This window comes from Asparagus officinalis, chromosome 2, assembly GCF_001876935.1.
Source record: "Asparagus officinalis chromosome 2, Aspof.V1, whole genome shotgun sequence".
Classification (NCBI taxonomy): domain Eukaryota; kingdom Viridiplantae; phylum Streptophyta; class Magnoliopsida; order Asparagales; family Asparagaceae; genus Asparagus; species Asparagus officinalis.
The window spans coordinates 560007-578347 of NC_033795.1; the positions used below are offsets into that span (position 1 = coordinate 560007).

The 18341-nt window shown below is 41.9% G+C and overlaps 3 protein-coding genes across 3 annotated transcripts; 2 read left to right on the forward strand and 1 right to left on the reverse strand.

Moving 5' to 3' along the window:
• Positions 2196-3072, forward strand: LOC109829537 (the record flags this gene model as incomplete). Its single annotated transcript, XM_020396620.1, is given in 5 exon segments — positions 2196-2521; positions 2523-2631; positions 2634-2759; positions 2762-2798; positions 2801-3072. Coding segments are annotated over 5 exon segments (765 nt in total), but the record flags the coding sequence as incomplete, so codon positions are not given.
• On the forward strand, positions 3845-4738 carry LOC109829540 (homeobox-leucine zipper protein HAT5-like). Its single transcript, XM_020396622.1, has 2 exons — positions 3845-3939; positions 4311-4738. Exons 1-2 carry the CDS (start codon positions 3852-3854, stop codon positions 4736-4738), a joined length of 516 nt encoding a protein of 171 aa, XP_020252211.1. The 5' UTR covers positions 3845-3851.
• LOC109829783 (glycerol-3-phosphate 2-O-acyltransferase 6-like) lies at positions 8731-15841 on the reverse strand. The gene is made up of 2 exons (XM_020396820.1): positions 15044-15841; positions 8731-9796 (listed from the first exon to the last, which is right to left on the reverse strand). Exons 1-2 carry the CDS (start codon positions 15662-15664, stop codon positions 8897-8899), a joined length of 1521 nt encoding a protein of 506 aa, XP_020252409.1. The 5' UTR covers positions 15665-15841; the 3' UTR covers positions 8731-8896.

Genomic DNA, 18341 nt, shown 5'->3' on the forward strand with positions numbered 1-18341 from the left:
CACAGCTACAGCAAGCAGCTGCAGCTAAAAATAATAGTGAAAAACAATTAAAACGGAGGAAGGTGGGCAAAAAAAAAAAAAACGCCAGAAATGCTAGAGGAATGCGTGTGGGTTTACGATAGGAATAGGAAGCGGAATCAGCGGCTTCGGAAAGATCTTTTGAGGGTGAACGAGTGGCAACGGGGGTCACCTGCAATCGACATCGGATCAGGGGGCGTCCATCCATCTTCCTTCTTGGGCCTTACGGGCCTTCTTGACAGATGGGCTTCGTGTCTCGGCCTACTCTTAACAGAATTTGAGAGGCTGGGCTGGAACCTGTATATTAAATGGACCAAATTGGTGGGCCGTCAAATACGCCATATCCCACCTAATCCAAAAAAAAAAAAAAATCACATAAACATTAATAGGGAAATTGTATAGATTTGAGAGGAAGGAGGAGTGTAAATGCATTTCTGGATGCTATTCGTTTTTAATTGTCCATACTGGTTTTTTAAAGCCTTGTGCATTGGTTTTGTGTCATTCTATGTGATTATTCTTGTTCATCTCTGTCACCTAATTAGTAAAACGTTCTTATCTCGATCGCAAGGCTGAAAAATTTTCAATTTAGCAGTGCTAGACTGAGCTGGTCCGTGGAATCGCCATCATATACTGCTTTTAAAAAAAAATAAAAGATTCTACATTATGTTATGTGTGCGTTGGGCCATCCTCCTCGTCTTTGGAGAGCTGTCCAAAGCATGGGAAGTACTTATCCCATCATAATCAGAGATGGGAGGGCACGTATATATGGTCCACACCACATGATTCGCCTTCCCGAATATTAGGGATGATTAATTTTCACTTTAGTTAGCAGGTTAAAAGTTAATAACCTTATCACCCAACAATTTGCCCTTAATTTCACGGTATCAGAAAATAAAATAAAATATTCTGCCCTTTCACGTAGGTGCATCATGTACAGTCGCTATCTAATGGGCAACACGGGAGCTACGGGGCTGGGCCTCTCTAAATCATGGATTCTTCAACGGTAATGTAGAAATTCAGAAGGAAATTTAGGAAATCAGCTACAAACTAAGGAAGTTTCACTTTAATTCTCATGTTAATTTATACCCCCACAATTAATGCAGCCAACGATCATGGGTTACGATGGATGTAACATGTAATTAAGTAGATGTGTTGTAGCTAGTTAGATATATTTATATATAGTTTCTGAACATAAATATATAATGTTTACATAAAATATTGGCTATTAATTATCAGTAAATATAAGCTGATTTTTAAGTACTATATAACGCGCGCTATATAATTAATAATCCGCACAAGAATAGAAGGAATCCATGCATGGAGATGGAAGCCGGCCGTAATCATTAGTGCGACCCGCAGGATTAAAAGCTGTAGTGGGTGCAATTAATACATGAACATCGAAAGTTGAATGCGTCCCTAGCTAAACCGTAAATAATTGACACAGGACCGAATGCTGGCCCCTCAAATATATTACAAAGAGTACGCCCACCGACAAAACGTTGCGTTTGCACCTTAATTAGTTTATTCTCCTAGCTCGTCGCCTTATTTCTCCGTTTCCGTCCTCCTCTCTTTTAATTACTTACTTTCACGAGCTAGAGCATCGCTTTCCAGCTGCACCACCACCACCTCCCTAGCTCCCCACTTTGCAGTCCCCTTACTAGCTAGCTAGCTTCAATCAATACCGATAAACTCCATCCCCCGTACGTACGTCGTCCGCTGCAATTCGTATTGCTCGATCATCACATGTTGTGATGACCGAGGGCAGGGCAGGGCATGGCCTCCAACATCCTATCAATATTCCTCAACCGCTTCCTCCTCTCCCTCTTCTTCACTCTCGGCTGCTTCTCCATCTTCTCTGCTGGTACCCGGCCTGGTCCTCCAACCCCATCGGGTCCTCGTCGTAATAATTATGATGCTAAAGGAACAGAACCCCCAGTACCCAAACGCAGAAAGACCGCTAATGTCCTTTATATAACACCCGCCCCTTCGTCGACGACGACGACGACCTCCGTTAATTATAACCACCAATGATAGCTGCGGCAGCGCTACGACGACCCTATAAATCCCGCTCCCGCTCATTCCTCTCCTGCCTCAACCGCCTGCTTCTCCTTCCGCAGACCTCAACAGGAGATCGCACCAAAACCCTGACCGCCCCCGTCGCTCCTCCCCCGTCCTAAAACTACTACGAGCGACGATGGTACCTCTTCTGGCGCCTCTCCCACCGCCGAGTCCTCCTCCCTTGCTCGGCTTGCGGCGAGGTACTAGCCGAGCCCTCGCTTCTTGATCTACACCAAGCGGCGAACCACTCGCTTTCGCGAGCTCCGCGACGGCGACTCCGGCAGGAACAATGCGTCCGAATCATCTTCAGGCACCGGCTGGAGAGGAGCCGACCCATCCGGCCATCCACAGCATCCTCAAGATCCACGAACACGGAGAAAACGCTGGCGCGGTTCGAGGAGTACAGAGAGCAGTCGTCCCGCTCGAGGGCGCGAGCGAAACTCCGGCGACGAGCGCTGCATCGCCGACGGGAACGAGCGGCTGAGGTTTTACTGCTCCACGATCCTCTGCGCGCTGGGACCGGCGCGTGGAGCGTGCGGGAGCTCCTACTGGGCAGCACGTGCGCCATCGTGAGGCACGGGTTTGGGGGAAGCAGGGCGACTTGGACGGCATCGCTACGCACGACGCGACCGGGTGGGGGCGCACGTGTCTCTGCCGAGGAGCTGGAGACGGAGTTCGCTTTCCGCTGCACGTGAGGAGGGCGGTGCTCGTGTGCCGGGTGGTGGCGGAAAGGTGGCACGTGGAGGGGAGGAGAAGGAGGGGGCGGTGAAGTTCGACTCGGTGAGTAGCATGGGACGAAGGGCATCTTCCGCTCACGTGGAGGGGGAGGAGCTGCTGGTTTTTAATCCGAGGGCTGTGCTTCCTTGCTTTGTTATTATTTACTCCGTGTGATGCGCGTGCCAGCTGTGTGACTTGTTTGTTTGCTGACCATCCCTGATCCGTGCGTGTTGTGTGTATATTAATAGTACGTGAAATAAATTTATTAATTTTATTTTCTGTGGCTTTGGGATTTACACCCCGCTCCCCCTTATTACCGTTGTTACTGCAGCCATGCATCGTGCTTTTCGATCCGATTCCTTGTTTAATTATCTATTATTCATGTGTATGTTTGAAAAACGCATGTGGACTAATAATGGACACTAACCCGGGTTACTAAGTGATACTGAGAACAGTGGTTTTGGATTTTAATTGGATATTATCCAAGCCCCCAATAAATTAATTAATTAGAAGAGAGTATAACATGCAAGATTCCTTGAGGCTGCGTTTGGCAAGGGGATAGATGAAAGGTTAAGGGGGGTTAACCCTTCATTAACTTGCCAAACACAAAAAAATGACAATGGGTTAACAAACCCTCACGTGACCTCAAATGCTCATTTATCCCGTCAATAGACGGGTTAACAAGTCCTCGTAAGAAGGCGGAACAACGCTTGTTCCGGCTTCTCACGCGAGGGTAGGCAGCGGAATTTAGAAAAAAAAATTCATCTAAATCTCGTGCGGGGAGGCAGAGCGGAGTTCGGCAGCGGCAACGGAATTTGGAGGGAAAGAAGCAGCGGAATTAGGGGAATTAGGAAAAAATTTCATCTGGATCTGTTCTCATTACCACTAGCTTCTTTCGCCACAAGCCCTAGATTGAACAAGGAGATCCCTTTCGGTGATCTTGATGAAGATCTGGTTGTAAATTTTTCTGGGTTTTAGGCAAAATTTGATCTCTGTTTTCTCTCTCTAAGTAGAAACAAGTAGAGAAAGATGACAGGGAGAAGTATGGAGGTTCAGAGATGGGTGTTTTGTTGCAGAATGAAGGGATTTCTTCTGAGGCTTTCCAGGCTTTGATTTTTTCTAGCTCCTCTCATACTGGTTTCTGTGGTAAGCTCCTTTTCCTTTTCATATTTATTATGATACTAAAGTTAAATTTCAAGTTAAGCTCTGATCAATTTTCATAGTTATATTTAGACTTGACGTTGGTCTTTAAAGATTCATCCGAATAAACCTTATCCTGAGAGGCAATTCAATTAATAAGTTTCCATTGAGAGCTGTTCATCTCTATAATTGAATCTTTTTTTGCATTATTTGTCACAATTATTGTTCGGCATGACATGGGAAATTAAAGATTCATTGATGTATTCTCTACATCATTCTCATTAATACTGTATGAATCTCCACTGATAATTCACTGACTATTATTTCGTCACTTATCATACCATTGTACTGAATCATTTGAGTACTTATATTTTCAGGCTCTAAATCAATGCTAAACTTTGAGGAAATTTGCCATAGCACAAGCAACCAGCCATTCTACCACCCTAGAGAACCTGAGGAAACCTTTGATGATCATTATGATGAGTCCCTCCATCAGCCAGAGAAGAAGAGGAGGCTCACTTCCACCCAAGTTCAGTTCTTGGAGAAGAGCTTTGAAATTGAGAACAAGCTTGAACCTGAGAGAAAAATTCAGCTTGCTAAGGATCTTGGATTGCAACCAAGACAGGTTGCTATTTGGTTTCAGAATCGGAGAGCAAGGTGGAAGACGAAGCAAATTGAGAAGGATTATGAGGTGTTGAAGAAGAGCTTTGATGTTCTAATGTTGAGTCCTTTTGAGTTTGTTCCATTATTAGCTATATCAATTCCGTCGAAGCCCAGAATGATATCAGATGGCTTCAAAAAATGAAATTCTGGAGCAGTAGGCTCTATTCTCCTAATGCGAACACCTTTCTGTATGGGCGTCATCCCTATAGCCTTGCGCAAATCAGGATTTTCCATTTTTTGCCACTCAATACTAGAAGATTATTTTGTTTCATAAAAATGATAATAGATTGCAATATTGTTTGTGCAGATAGAGATGGGATCTGTGAAACTCGCAAAAATTTATATCAATAGAGTGTCAACAGAGCTCGAGTCAGTAAGAAACACAGAGAGAGAATCAATACAAGAAGCGCTTCTACTTCAGGGTGTGCGTTTTGCTTACCGCACATACCAGGCAAGTAAATTTTAGTGCAGAAAATTGTTTATCGGATTCATGCGCTTATACAAATACAATAAGAGTAACTTTATGGTGTTTTAATCTGGCAGTTTGCTGGAGGACTCGATTCTGATACAATGTGGGCCTTTGAGGAGTTGAGGGAGAGAGTTCAGTTGCATAGGAGAGGGTCTTTCATGGTGTAATACTCCTTGACACAGCGGCAAAGTTTCTGAAGACTAATCTAGATGGTAACTAGATTCACACATATGGTGTTTGTAACTTATGTCGATGTCTTTGACAAAAATGTTCAGAGAGATTGTTGCGTTAATTTGGAATAACAAAGGCAAGTTGAAAGGTTTATGAATCGATGATGGAGGTGGATTAAGAGGAAGATAGCATAATAGTATTGTAAAATAGGAGCATATTCTTATAACATTCTGAATAATTTTATACCATTCTGAATAGTATAGTATTGTAAAATAGGAGCATATTCTTATAACATTCTGAATAATTTTATACCATGAGCCTTATAGAATTGCTCCGGATTAGTATTGTGCTCACCTACCAACTGAGATTGGATGGAACTTCCTTGTTTTTGAGCATATTTGTTGTTCAGTAACTTACATGTGAAATTTAGTGGCAATTTTCTTGTAGCTGTATGTAGGGGTGGTAAACGATCGAATCGAATCGAATGCTAAGGTGTTCGTATTTGTATTTGTTTAAAATTATCGAATTCGAATGTGGACTCTAATATTCACATATCTAGTTTTTCGAATTCGAACTCGAATACTTGGTATTTGATAAATATTCATGAATATTCACGGAGGTGGATTAAGAGGAAGATAGCATAATAGTATTGTAAAATAGGAGCATATTCTTATAACATTCTGAATAATTTTATACCATGAGCCTTATAGAATTGCTCCGGATTAGTATTGTGCTCACCTACCAACTGAGATTGGATGGAACTTCCTTGTTTTTGAGCATATTTGTTGTTCAGTAACTTACATGTGAAATTTAGTGGCAATTTTCCTGTAGCTGTATGTGAATACTGAATTATTCCAAAATCAACCAGAAAAACCACAATGACTACAGAATCACAAAGGTTGATAAAGGTGTGCAAAAGTTGCAGTCAAGATAGTATCCCAATTTCAAAATTGAGTATTTCTCTTTTCGCGAGGTATTACTATATACAAATTTAGTGGCAATTTTCCTGTAGCTGTAAGTAAATACTGCAATCTTACAAAATCAACCAGAAAATCCACAATGACTACAGAATCACATAGGTTGATAGAGGTTGAATAATACCAAATTCTATAAATTTTTTAGTCAACTATACATAAATTCAAGCTCCTTTTATTTTAATGAGGCAATTATTTATAAATTTTCAATAAGGGCGAAAGTGGTATTTTTAAAAAAATAATGAGATTAATCTCCTTAGCCCTTTTTCATTTGCCAAACACAAAAGACTTAACCCCTTGTATTAACTATCAAATCCAAACGGAATAAGAATATTTTTAACCCTTTATGATGGAATAACTAAGTTAACTCTTCTCCATAATCCCTCTTCCTTAATCCTTTGCCAAACGGGACCTGAGTGTATTTTTAATAAATATGATAATAGAGATGTTGGTGGTTGGTTAAGAATGGCCAGATCAGATAACCATGCATATTAATATTATTTTTTTAATGGGGGGAGAGAGAGAGAGAGAGAGAGAGAGAGAGAGTGCTGTGTTAATTATGGGGTCACAGGGTCACGTTCTTTCTCGCTAGCACTTGGTTGGATTATTAGCGATGGACTACTGATGGCGTCGCAATCAAAATTCAGTCCACAAGTTTGGTTTTGGCCTTTTCGATCGATCTCGCCTAGTTCCCATGCCGACGCATCTCATTAATTTGTATGGGAAATAAGAATTTTCTTTCAAGTTTTAATTAATTAACATTTAACATTCTTAAATAGCTTTTATCCGGGCACGTGTGCGTACGCGTAGATCAACCAACAAGAGGGCCGGAGGAGATAATCTATGTGACAGCCCATTACAATAAGGGGGACTGGTGCAGGGCCACGTGAGCCCACTTAGTGATGGTTGAATCACACGCTTGTTAATGCGTATTTTACTTTAATCCCCAAACCCTAGTAGGCTTTTCTTACTAATACTAACTAACAAAAAGATTGTAGGGATTGTTCGACTGTCTCCGACCTTTAATCACTGTGCAACAGTGAGGTCTTTATTATGATTTTAAATTTTTTTCTGAGGAAATAGAAAATTAAGTTTGCTAAATTTTACCTTCACCAAAAAGTTGCCCTAAAATCTTAGACACTCGTGAGAAAAATTGAACCTACCTGAAAATTTATGATGGCTTAAAATAAAGTGAAATTTAATTTTCCCATGGGCCGAAGATCGAAAGAATAAAGTGAATACTATGGCTTTTAAGTACAGGGTAGAACCGCGTTAATATTTAGGCCTATTAGCTTTCACCCCATCTAAAAGCCCAGTCAATTTTATCATTATTTTAATTTTCACGTATTACACAAATGCGGAAATGCTACGAACGGGAGACAAAAGGACCAACGGATAAATGAAGGTCACAAAATGGGAATTATGAGAGTCCAGATTCCTCTATTTCTATAGAGTTTTAATTTAATAAATAATGAAAAATAGTAACTGCAGTATGTCCTTACCAAAATCTATAATATGTATGATATATTGATTTTTTATGCGGGAGACGATCCAAATTATTTTTTTTAAAAGAAAAAATTTGACAATTATATCATCATGGCAAAAGGAAAGAGGTTAAGGGGCTGTTTGGTTCAATTTCTATAAAAAAAAGTAAAGGAAAAACACCAAAAAATCAATTTTCTTGTATTTATATAAAAAATTTGTGAAATAGTTTATAGAACTCAAAAAATACAATTTTTCTTATTTCTTGTAATTTCTCTATTTGGTTCAAAATAAAAAATTGGGCCTATTACTTTATCGTAATAGCAAGTTTTCTTTCTTTCTTTTTTTTTCTTTTTTTGTGTTTGGTTGCCTATGAAAAAATTATAAAAAAGTTCTTATCTTATTCATTACTTTAGAACCACTAGTTTAACGGTTAGTTTGGCATCCTCAAATGTTATAAATTACAATTTTGGCATGAACCTAGCATAAGATCAGAGCTCAAACAAAGCCCGAAACACCATAATTTAGATCTCCAAATCAGAGCCAAATTCAGAGATCAAACTGAGCATCAAATTAGTTATAAATTGGAACGAAACCAGCACAAATCAGAGCTCGAACAGAGCCCCGAACAGATCTGCCCAAAACAACACAATTCGGAGCTCCAAATTGGAGCAAAAATAAGAGCTCAAACTGAGCAGTTTTTTTTTTTTATAATTTTGGCATCAACCTAGCACAAGTCAAAGCTCAGTTAGAGGCCCAAACAAGAACTCACCATCAAATTCAGAGCTCCAAATTGGAGAAAAAAGATCAAAGCTCAATCGCTGCCATTTCAGTGTAATTTCAACTCTTTTTGCTAGGAAGTTGATTTCTTTAACATGACCATATTTTATGTGCTTTATAGAAAACTTTTCTATAAACTTTTTTTTTAAACCGAACAGAATTTATAGAAATATACAGAGAAGTTTTATTTATAGAACTGCCATCGTCAAGCAATTTTCCAAAAGTTTTCTATAAAACTAGTGAACCAAACACCCCCTAGATTGAAACTTGCAGTACACACTTCATATAGAATGTCAATATTGGCAAACAGAAAGGCCCCAGTCATAAGTAGACACAAATACAAACTTCGCCTTTTGACACAAAGATAATAACCGATAATAAAATAAACATCAGTTCGAAAGTGTGACAAGAGAGACCGTCTCAATTAATTCAGATCACCGAAGGCTCCAAAAGCCTCCCCCCTTAATTTAGACGTCGCAGCTCGGCCATCAGTCCCAGCTAAAACAGCGTACTTATCCTTCCTAGTGAAATTGGTGCATTTAAATCCCAGAGTCGCGCCCAACGCCGTCTGTACGTAATTGGCAACCTCAACTGGCGACTTACCACCAGCACAAGTGAGCTCCTTGGGCAACTGCTTCAAGAACGTGATCTCAAAAACCGGCCTAGGATTCATAAACACGAAGTAAGGATCGAACATCTTCCACCCTCTCACCGACGTCCCATGAAACACGCTCTGCCTCGTGTTGATCGCAACGGGCACAACCCGATCCGTCAGCTCGGCGAAAAGCGCGCTGAACCGAAGAAGAAAAGGTTCTCTACAAGTCGTCCCTTCGGGGCAAATGACCAGATCTCCTTCTTCCAACAAGCGTTTGATGCTGGCAGCGTCCTTGTCTCGTTCTCTGGACAGAGCGACGGCTTTGATGGGGGAGATGAGCTCGGTGAGCCTGCTGATGCTATAGGTGACGCAGCTGATCTTGCGCCCGAGCGCAACGGAGACCATAACAGGGTCAAGGACGGTGCGGTGGTTGCAGACGAAGAGGACGCCGCGGTTGCCAGGCTGGGGGGGAGGGGGAGGGCTGCCTTTGACGGTGAGGGTGATGCCCATGAGTTTGTAGGTGTAGAAAGCGATGTGTTCAGGGAGAGGGAGGCTGAGGTAGATGCGGAGGAGGGAGAGGGCGACGCCAACGGGAAGCCAGAGGAAGGTTAGGAGCGCGATGAGAGGGGTTGGACGGCAGGCGAGACGGCCGTCGTGGAGAACTATGGGGCTCAAGAGTTGGCCTGGGGGCAATGGCTTGCATTTGGTTTTGGGGACGAGATACGCTTCCTGCAGCAAGCAGCAACAAACACGTTGTCGATCACATGCATATGTGTAGCTTCTACAACAAAATTTTGCATTAGTCTTGATTGTCATTATTATAATTGTTATTATTATTGTTGTTAAACCCAAATTAGGTTAGCTTCCAAGGGGACCGCTCACAAATTAGAGCTAAATAGATTTGATCGATTAGCAAAATAATAAGGGACATTAGATTAAGCAATATAATTCATTTTGTGTACTCTTTTTTGTACCTTACATGTTTTATTAAGAACTGTGTTGAATTAATCTTGTAACGTTATGCATTTCATAGGTTAATTAGTTGGTTACTTAGTGGGTTAAGTGTTTAGTTAGTTAGTTACAGGTTTCTTGTGCACGTTGTGCACGTTTGTAAGTTAGAAAAAAAACTGTTTTGTATTTGTAGTTTTATATGACAGTAATGAATGTGTGTGGATTTTAGAACGCCTGAAAATTGGTTTTCTTTCCTCGTCACAAAAGTGTGTGTTTCCAGCAAATTGAAGAATCAATTCCAACATTTGGTATCAGAGCTTGGTTGGGATTTGATGCCAAAGATCATGCCGGCGGACTCAACACCTTCAAGCAGCGGATCTGGCAACACAGTGACGTTGAAGACAACTGGAAGAGAAGGGACAGTCTCTCTTCAGTACCCGCTGCTCACAAAGAGCAACTACTCAGCATGGGCGATCAAGATGAAGGTGTATATGCGTGCACAAGGTGTATGGGATGCCATTGAGCCCGATCACCCCAACGATGAGGTAGAAATGCGGAAGGATCAGATGGCTCTTGCTGCCATCTATCAAGCCATCAGCGAGGAGACACTTCTCGTGTTGGCTGAGAAGGAGACGGCCAAGGAAGCATGGGAGATGTTGAGGACAATGCACATGGGCGCTGAGCGTGTCAAGGAAGCAAAAATTCAGAATCTGAGAAGTGAGTTTGAGGGTCTTCGCATGCGTGAAGTGGAGACAGTTGATGATTTTGGTGCAAAGTTAACCACTATTGTCAATAAGATTCGTGCATTGGGCGACAAGATAGATGAGGCTTATGTCGTCAAGAAGCTTCTTCGTGCAGTCCCTCCCAAGTTCCTTCAAATTGCATCTACCATTGAACAATTTGGCAACCTCAACACGATGACAGTTGAGGAGGTCATCGGATCGCTCAAGACCCATGAAGAACGATTGCGTGGCTATGGTGAAAATGAGGATGAACAAGTTCTGTTGACAAGTGAAAAGTGGAAAGGGAAACAAGTGAAAGGAGGAGGAGAAAGCTCGTCCAACTCATACAAAGGACGAGGAACGAGTGGTGGCCGTGGTCGTGGCCGTGGGTGTGGCCGTGGCCGTGGTCGTGGTCGCGGGCATGGTGAAAGTGGTCGATGGAATGAATCAAATCACAGTGAGAGAAAGTTCGACAAGTCCAAGGTAAGGTGCTACAATTGTCAAAACTATGGGCACTTTGCCTCGGAATGTCGATCTAAGAAGAAGGAGGAAAAGGCACACTTTGTGGAGGCACAAGAGGATGATGAAGAACCAGCACTCTTAGCGACAGAAATTTGTGAGTGTGAGAATCATAGGGAGATCACAACAGAGGAAGTGATGCTCTATGAGGAGAAAGTGAAGCCAAGGTTGAATGAAGAAGAAGAAGTGGTGCACGACAACTCAGGTTGGTTTCTTGACACTGGAGCAAGCAATCACATGACGGGTTGCAAGGAGCTGTTTTCAGAACTAGATGAAAGCGTGACTGGGAAGGTCAAATTTGGCGATGGTTCTGTTGTGAACATTCGAGGAAAAGGCACTGTGATGTTTCAGTGTCAAAATGGTGAGCATCGATTCTTTACAAATGTTTATTTCATACCTAGACTGCGTAGCAATATAGTGAGTTTAGGTCAATTGGATGAGAATGGATGCAAAACTGTGATAGAAGATGGTTGTTTGTTGGTGTATGATAGAGCTAGAAAGCTGCTGGCAAGAGTAAGAAGATCAAGAAATAGATTGTATATTCTAAACTTGAAAACAACTCACTCAGTGTGTTTGTTGGGGAAATTAAATGAAGTTGAATGGCTGTGGCATGCACGTTATGGCCATTTAAACTTTCAGGCATTGAGGAACATGACCAAGAAGGGAATGGTGATAGGAATGCCTATCGTTGATCACATAACTCAAGTGTGTGATGGGTGTGTCATTGGCAAACATCATCGTACACACTTTCCCCAAAGCGCAAGTTTTCGAGCTGAGACCCCGCTCCAACTCATGCATGGTGACTTGTGTGGCCCAATCACTCCTACAACACCTGGAGGTAACAAATATTTTATGTTGCTTGTTGATGATTATAGTAGGTACATGTGGGTTGTGATGCTCAAGAACAAAGATGAAGCATTACATGCATTCAAGAAGGTGAAGGCAAGTGCAGAGATGGAAGCTAATACTAAGCTGAAGGCATTCCGAACCGATAGGGGTGGGGAGTTCACCTCTAAAGCATTCACCCAGTACTGTGAAGACTCAGGCATCAAGCATTTCCTCACAGCCCCATACTCTCCGCAGCAGAACGGCGTTGTCGAGCGAAGAAACCAAACTGTTTTAGGAATGGTGAGAAGCTTATTAAAAAGCAAACATGTACCAGCTACATTTTGGGGAGAAGCTGTGAAGACAGCAGTATATATATACTCAATCGAGCTCCAACAAAGAGTGTGGAAGGAGTGACACCATATGAGAGGTGGACTGGTCGGAAACCGAAGGTTCAACATCTTCGAGTTTTTGGCTGTTTGGTGCACGTCAAGACTGTGAGTCCATACACAAAGAAGCTGGCTGATAGGAGTGCGCCAATGGTGTTTCTGGGTTATGAACCAGGATCAAAAGCTTACAGAGTTTATGATCCTAATTCAAAGAAGTTGAGAATAAGCAGGGACACAATATTTGAAGAGGATAAGGAATGGAATTGGGGGAATAGACAAGGAGGAGAATATTCTGGAGCTCATTCATGTGGCACGTTCACCGTGCATTATGAATCTGAGAAAGGTGAAGACGCGCAGAACTTTGATGAGCAATCAAGCGGGCAATTCTCTGAAGGTGCGACTTCGCCTCACACTCCCATGAATCATAATCATGCACAGGATGCTGGAGAACCATCAACAAGCTCAGAGAGGCCTCGCAAGTATCGTTCTCTACAAGATGTGTACAATGACACAGTTGAGATGGATGAGGAGGTAGGGCTATGTTTCTTATCTTTAGAAGAACCTGCAACTTATGAAGAAGCAGCAGGCAATGAAAGTTGGAAACAAGCCATGGCGGAAGAAATTGCAGCAATTGAGAGGAATAACACATGGGAATTTGCAGAATTACCAAAAGGGCACCGTGCTATTGGTTTGAAATGGGTATATAAGGTGAAGAAGAATCCTGAAGGAGAAATAGTAAAACACAAAGCTCGACTCGTGGCGAAGGGTTATGTACAAAAACAGGGAGTGGATTTTAATGAGGTATTCGCTCCAGTTGCACGGCTTGAAACTGTAAGGCTCTTGATTGGTCTGGCAGCACAGGAGAACTGGGAAGTACATCACATGGATGTAAAATCTGCATTCCTAAATGGCGAGCTAGAAGAAGAGGTGTATGTAGCACAACCTGTTGGATTCGAAGCAAAGGGCCATGAGGGGCAAGTGCTGAGGCTGAAGAAGGCGTTATATGGACTGCGTCAAGCACCTCGAGCATGGAATTCGAAGCTTGATAAGTGCTTACAGTCATTGGGGTTCATCAAGTGTCCTATGGAGCATGCTGTGTACAAGCAAGAACTGGGGGGTGAAATCCAAGTGATTGGTGTCTATGTAGATGATCTTATTATTACTGGGTCAAGTGTCGAACATATTGCAAAGTTCAAAGAGCAGATGAAGAGGCTATTCGACATGAGTGATCTTGGATTATTGAGCTACTATTTGGGCATTGAAGTGAAGCAAAATTCACATTCCATCACACTGTCTCAGTCAGTATATGCTCTAAAGATACTTGAGAAGCTTGGAATGGCCGAATGCAATCCCTGTCAAATCCCCATGGAGCCGAGACTTAAAATGAGTAAAGTGAATATCAGTCCCCCAGTTGATGCATTTCTGTATAGAAGTGTCATAGGGAGCCTGAGGTACCTAGTCAACACAAGACCTGATTTAGCCTACTCAGTAGGAGTTATCTATTTTCTTGGCGGAAGCCCTGTGACATGGCTATCACAGAAACAGAGAGTAGTGGCACTCTCCTCATGTGAAGCTGAGTATGTGGCCGCAACAGCAGCGGCATGCCAGGGTGTTTGGCTTAGGCGTCTGTTGAGTGAGCTAAAGGGCAGTGAACCTGTCAAAGTTATCATCAATGTAGATAACAAATCAGCCATTGCTCTCACGAAGAACCCTGTGCACCATGACAGAAGCAAGCACATTGATATCAAGTATCATTTTATTCGTGATTGTGTTCAAAAGGAAGAAATTGAAGTGAAGTATGTGAAGACTGAGGATCAACTGGCCGATATTCTGACAAAGCCACTTGGTCGTCAGAGGTTTGTCGAGCTGCGTGAGAAAATAGGACTGAAGGATGTGAAGAAGATGCAACAAGATTAAGGGGGTGAATGTTGAATTAATCTTGTAACGTTATGCATTTCATAGGTTAATTAGTTGGTTACTTAGTGGGTTAAGTGTTTAGTTAGTTAGTTACAGGTTTCTTGTGCACGTTGTGCACGTTTGTAAGTTAGAAAAAAAACTGTTTTGTATTTGTAGTTTTATATGACAGTAATGAATGTGTGTGGATTTTAGAACGCCTGAAAATTGGTTTTCTTTCCTCGTCACAAAAGTGTGTGTTTCCAGCAAATTGAAGAATCAATTCCAACAAACTGATCCTCAGTGCGCGCAATAACATGAAGAAATTTATTTTATTGATATGACTATTACGTACCTCAATACTTATTCAGACCAGAGCACATTGATTGCCTATTGAGGCATAAATAGAAGGCTAGAACGTATATATATTTTGTAGCAATATGGAAGTGGTACGTATTAGTTTTATTCTGGAAAAGAAGTCGAGACGTCAGATTTTTGTATTATGTCTTGTCCAGTAAGGAAAAATTAAAATTAAAATTAAAATTTATCTCTAGAATATCGTACGTACAGAGAATTGAATCTAGTAAGAAACGAGGTGATAAACTTAATAAAATTTGAACTGACAAGCGCGGGAGGCGGTGATAAACATTGATCAATTAATATTGCAACGATCGAACCTTGCAAATGGACATGAAATGAAAATCAGCCTCCTCATCTCCGATGCCAACGTCCGGCAACCGATCACCGCCCAGTTCCATCTCAACAGCCATCCTCTTGAGCCCTCCAATCAAAACGCCAGGTTTCTTAACAAACCCAGTAGCTCTAATCCCACTCCTCGTAACCTCAAGCTCCGTGCCCAGCGCCTTATCCGCCCCGAGAAAGTCCCTCACAAACGGCTCCACCATGATTCTGAGATTAGCCGTAACAACGTACCTCCTCCCGAACGAACTGAACACCCTCCAGCCCTCTGGATGCACATCCTCGGCGTAGAATTTGGGCAATACCGAGCGGGCCACTGTCTCGATGTCCTTAATCTTTAGCCCCGCAAAGGAAATGAATATGAGAATTCGGAGGGCAAAGGCGTCTGAGATGAAGGCGTATGAGATGCACACGAGAGGGACTGAGGATAGAAGGAGTAGACCTCTGAGGAGGCTGCCTGCTTCCACGGCCAAGAGCATGAAGTACGGGAAAGGGCTGCGAGAGATGAGCAGGGTGCCGTCAAGATCTGCGGCCACCGATTGGTTCCTTCTGCCTTTTGAGCTGCATCTCTCTATGGCCTCAAACTGTCGACTAACCATGTTTAATTTGTTTCCGAGAGATCAATATCTCTGTTATTGGAGGGGGGAATGTATATAAAGGGAGAAAGGCTAATTATGAATGCATGTCACGTTTTAGTCTGTACCGAGCCAATCAGCTGGCTAGGCGTTACTTAAGTCCCATTTTCTCACCTAAAAATATATGTTTTGAAGTTACAGTAGTAGATTCTAGCTATAGATTTTCTTCATTATCTTTCTTCACGGAAAGCATAAAATTTTGAGTCACGTCAAATGGAAATCTAGCAAACCCCAAAAAAGTGGTGGGAATCGGTGGTACTCGTCAGTAGGAATTGTTCGTTGGGAAGAAGAGAGTCATGAGAAACTAATCTTAAGACGACCGTTTCTAACCGTGGTTCATACTAAAGTGGTGTTCTGTAAAGGAGCAAGTGAAAAACCGGGGGATCCTTTGGATTCTCCATATTTCTCAAAAGAAAATTTTGTTTGTCGTGTTTTGCACATTGGACTAAGTTTACTTGTTCTCCAGCCAAGTTCTAAAATTTTAATCTGTATCTTGTATAGTTATTTGTGTCTGTAGATAGTTACTTCACTTTACCGTGGGGAAACTGTTCCGGAACTGCCACTATTAGTTCCCATTTAACTGTGCGAAATGATATGTTTGTGGTAACTTGAGTCATCAAATATGTAGCCATCTTTTTGGCATTCTCTCTTAATTCTGTCACTGTCGGGATAGCTTATATGCTCAGGAACTCAAATTTGCAGGTTCTCATTTTATTGCTTGAAACGATCTTTCATCATCTCCGTATTGATGATGTAAGGTGAAGTTCTTCTTTACTCAAAACAAAAGGTGAAGTTTCCAAGAAGAATCAAAAGAGAAATGAGTTTTAACAATAAAATCAGTGCTAGTGTACTCTATGGCCAATCGTTGAAACTATGAGATAGTTTTGTACATGGATATATGGGAACTTATAAATGTACATTCAAACAAATCTTAGTTATCTGCAAACATCAGAAATGAATAATAGCTTCTAAATGTACATACAAAATTTATATTTGTATGAAATATATCTCTTACTTACCTGCTAACATTTAGCAACAATGTGTTTGACAAAAGCCAAATGTTTGTGCTTGATATAGCTGTAGTGTTTTGGGAAAATTAGGGTTAGTTTCTCTCATTGAGAGATCCCTCTTTTATATTAATGCATTCTTACAACTAGGTCCTTACAATATTGACTAATTCACTTAGTATCTAAATAACTCAACACTCCCCCTCAAGATGGGCGATAGATATCAATCATCCCCATCTTGTTACAAAAGATATCATACTCTCTAGAACCTAATCCTTTTGTTAAACAATCAGCTAACTGCTCTTCTGATTTTACATAGCTCAAAGTCAGAACTCCTCTATTCAGTTGCTCCTGTATAAAGAACCGATCAATCTCTACATGTTTGGTGCGATCATGCTGAGCTGGATTGTTTGCAATATTAATCGCCGATTTGTTGTCACACCAAAGTTGTAAGGAGTCTCTTCTAAACAAGCGCAACTCAGATAATATGTTTTTTACCCACATCAACTCGCACAGACTAACTGCCATAGCTTTGTACTCGGCCTCAGCTGTAGACCTAGCCACCACATCTTGCTTCTTGCTACGCCAAGATACGAGATTGCCTCCAACAAATACACAGTAGCCTGTAGTGGATCTATGATCATCCATACAACCCGCCCAATCAGCATCACAATAGCCTTCAATTCTCAGATGTCCAAAACCCCTGAACCATAACCCCTTTCCTGGGCTTCCTTTAATATATCTAAGAATTCTGCGAACTGCCTCCATATGCTGCTCTCTGGGATCATGCATATATCTACTCACCACACTCACTGCATGAGTAATATCAGGTCTCGTATGGCATAGATATATAAGCCGTCCAACCAATCTTTGATATTGCTCTTTACTCATAGGGTCCCCACCCTCGGCACTCATCTTATGATTCTGCTCAATAGGAGTTGATGCAACTCTGCACCCCAACATCCCTGTCTCTGAGAGAAGATCCAGAGCATACTTCCGCTGAGAAAGAACTATACCCTTTCGCGACCTTGCAATTTCAATTCCGAGAAAGTACTTCAACTGCCCCAGATCTTTAACTTCAAATTCCTCTCCCAATTTCTTCTTCAACAGTAGGATTTCCTCAGCGTCATCTCCAGTGATTACTGTTGTGCCTGGTGCTGTCACGTCCACGGGGCAAGGGGGGATGGGGTTTTCACTAATAGAGAAAGAGTACAAACTGAGATTACAATACGCTCAAAGGAACAAACTAATCTCACCACAAAGCTCTTAATCTCTCCAAATAAAACCCTAAACAAATAGCTCAAAAATACCTCTTTTTGTGCTCCAAATATCCCCCAATCAATGCTTAATCAAAGCCTAAACCAAGCCTAGGAAACCCTAAAAAACGTGTCTCTATTTATAGCAAAACACAATCCCAAACTGATTGGGATTCTAAAAACGAGTCTGCCACACCCTGCACCATGGGTGTGGCAGAGGGTGTGGTGCAGGACAGATTCTGCCACACCCTGCACCGTGGGTGTGGCAGAGGGTGTGTGTTGCGCGCAGCGGAAATTTCGGCAGCACAACAAGAGAGTCAGGTTGCAATAAGAATTCTTGTTTCTCAAAGGAAACAAGAATCTGAAGCCTAATATCTC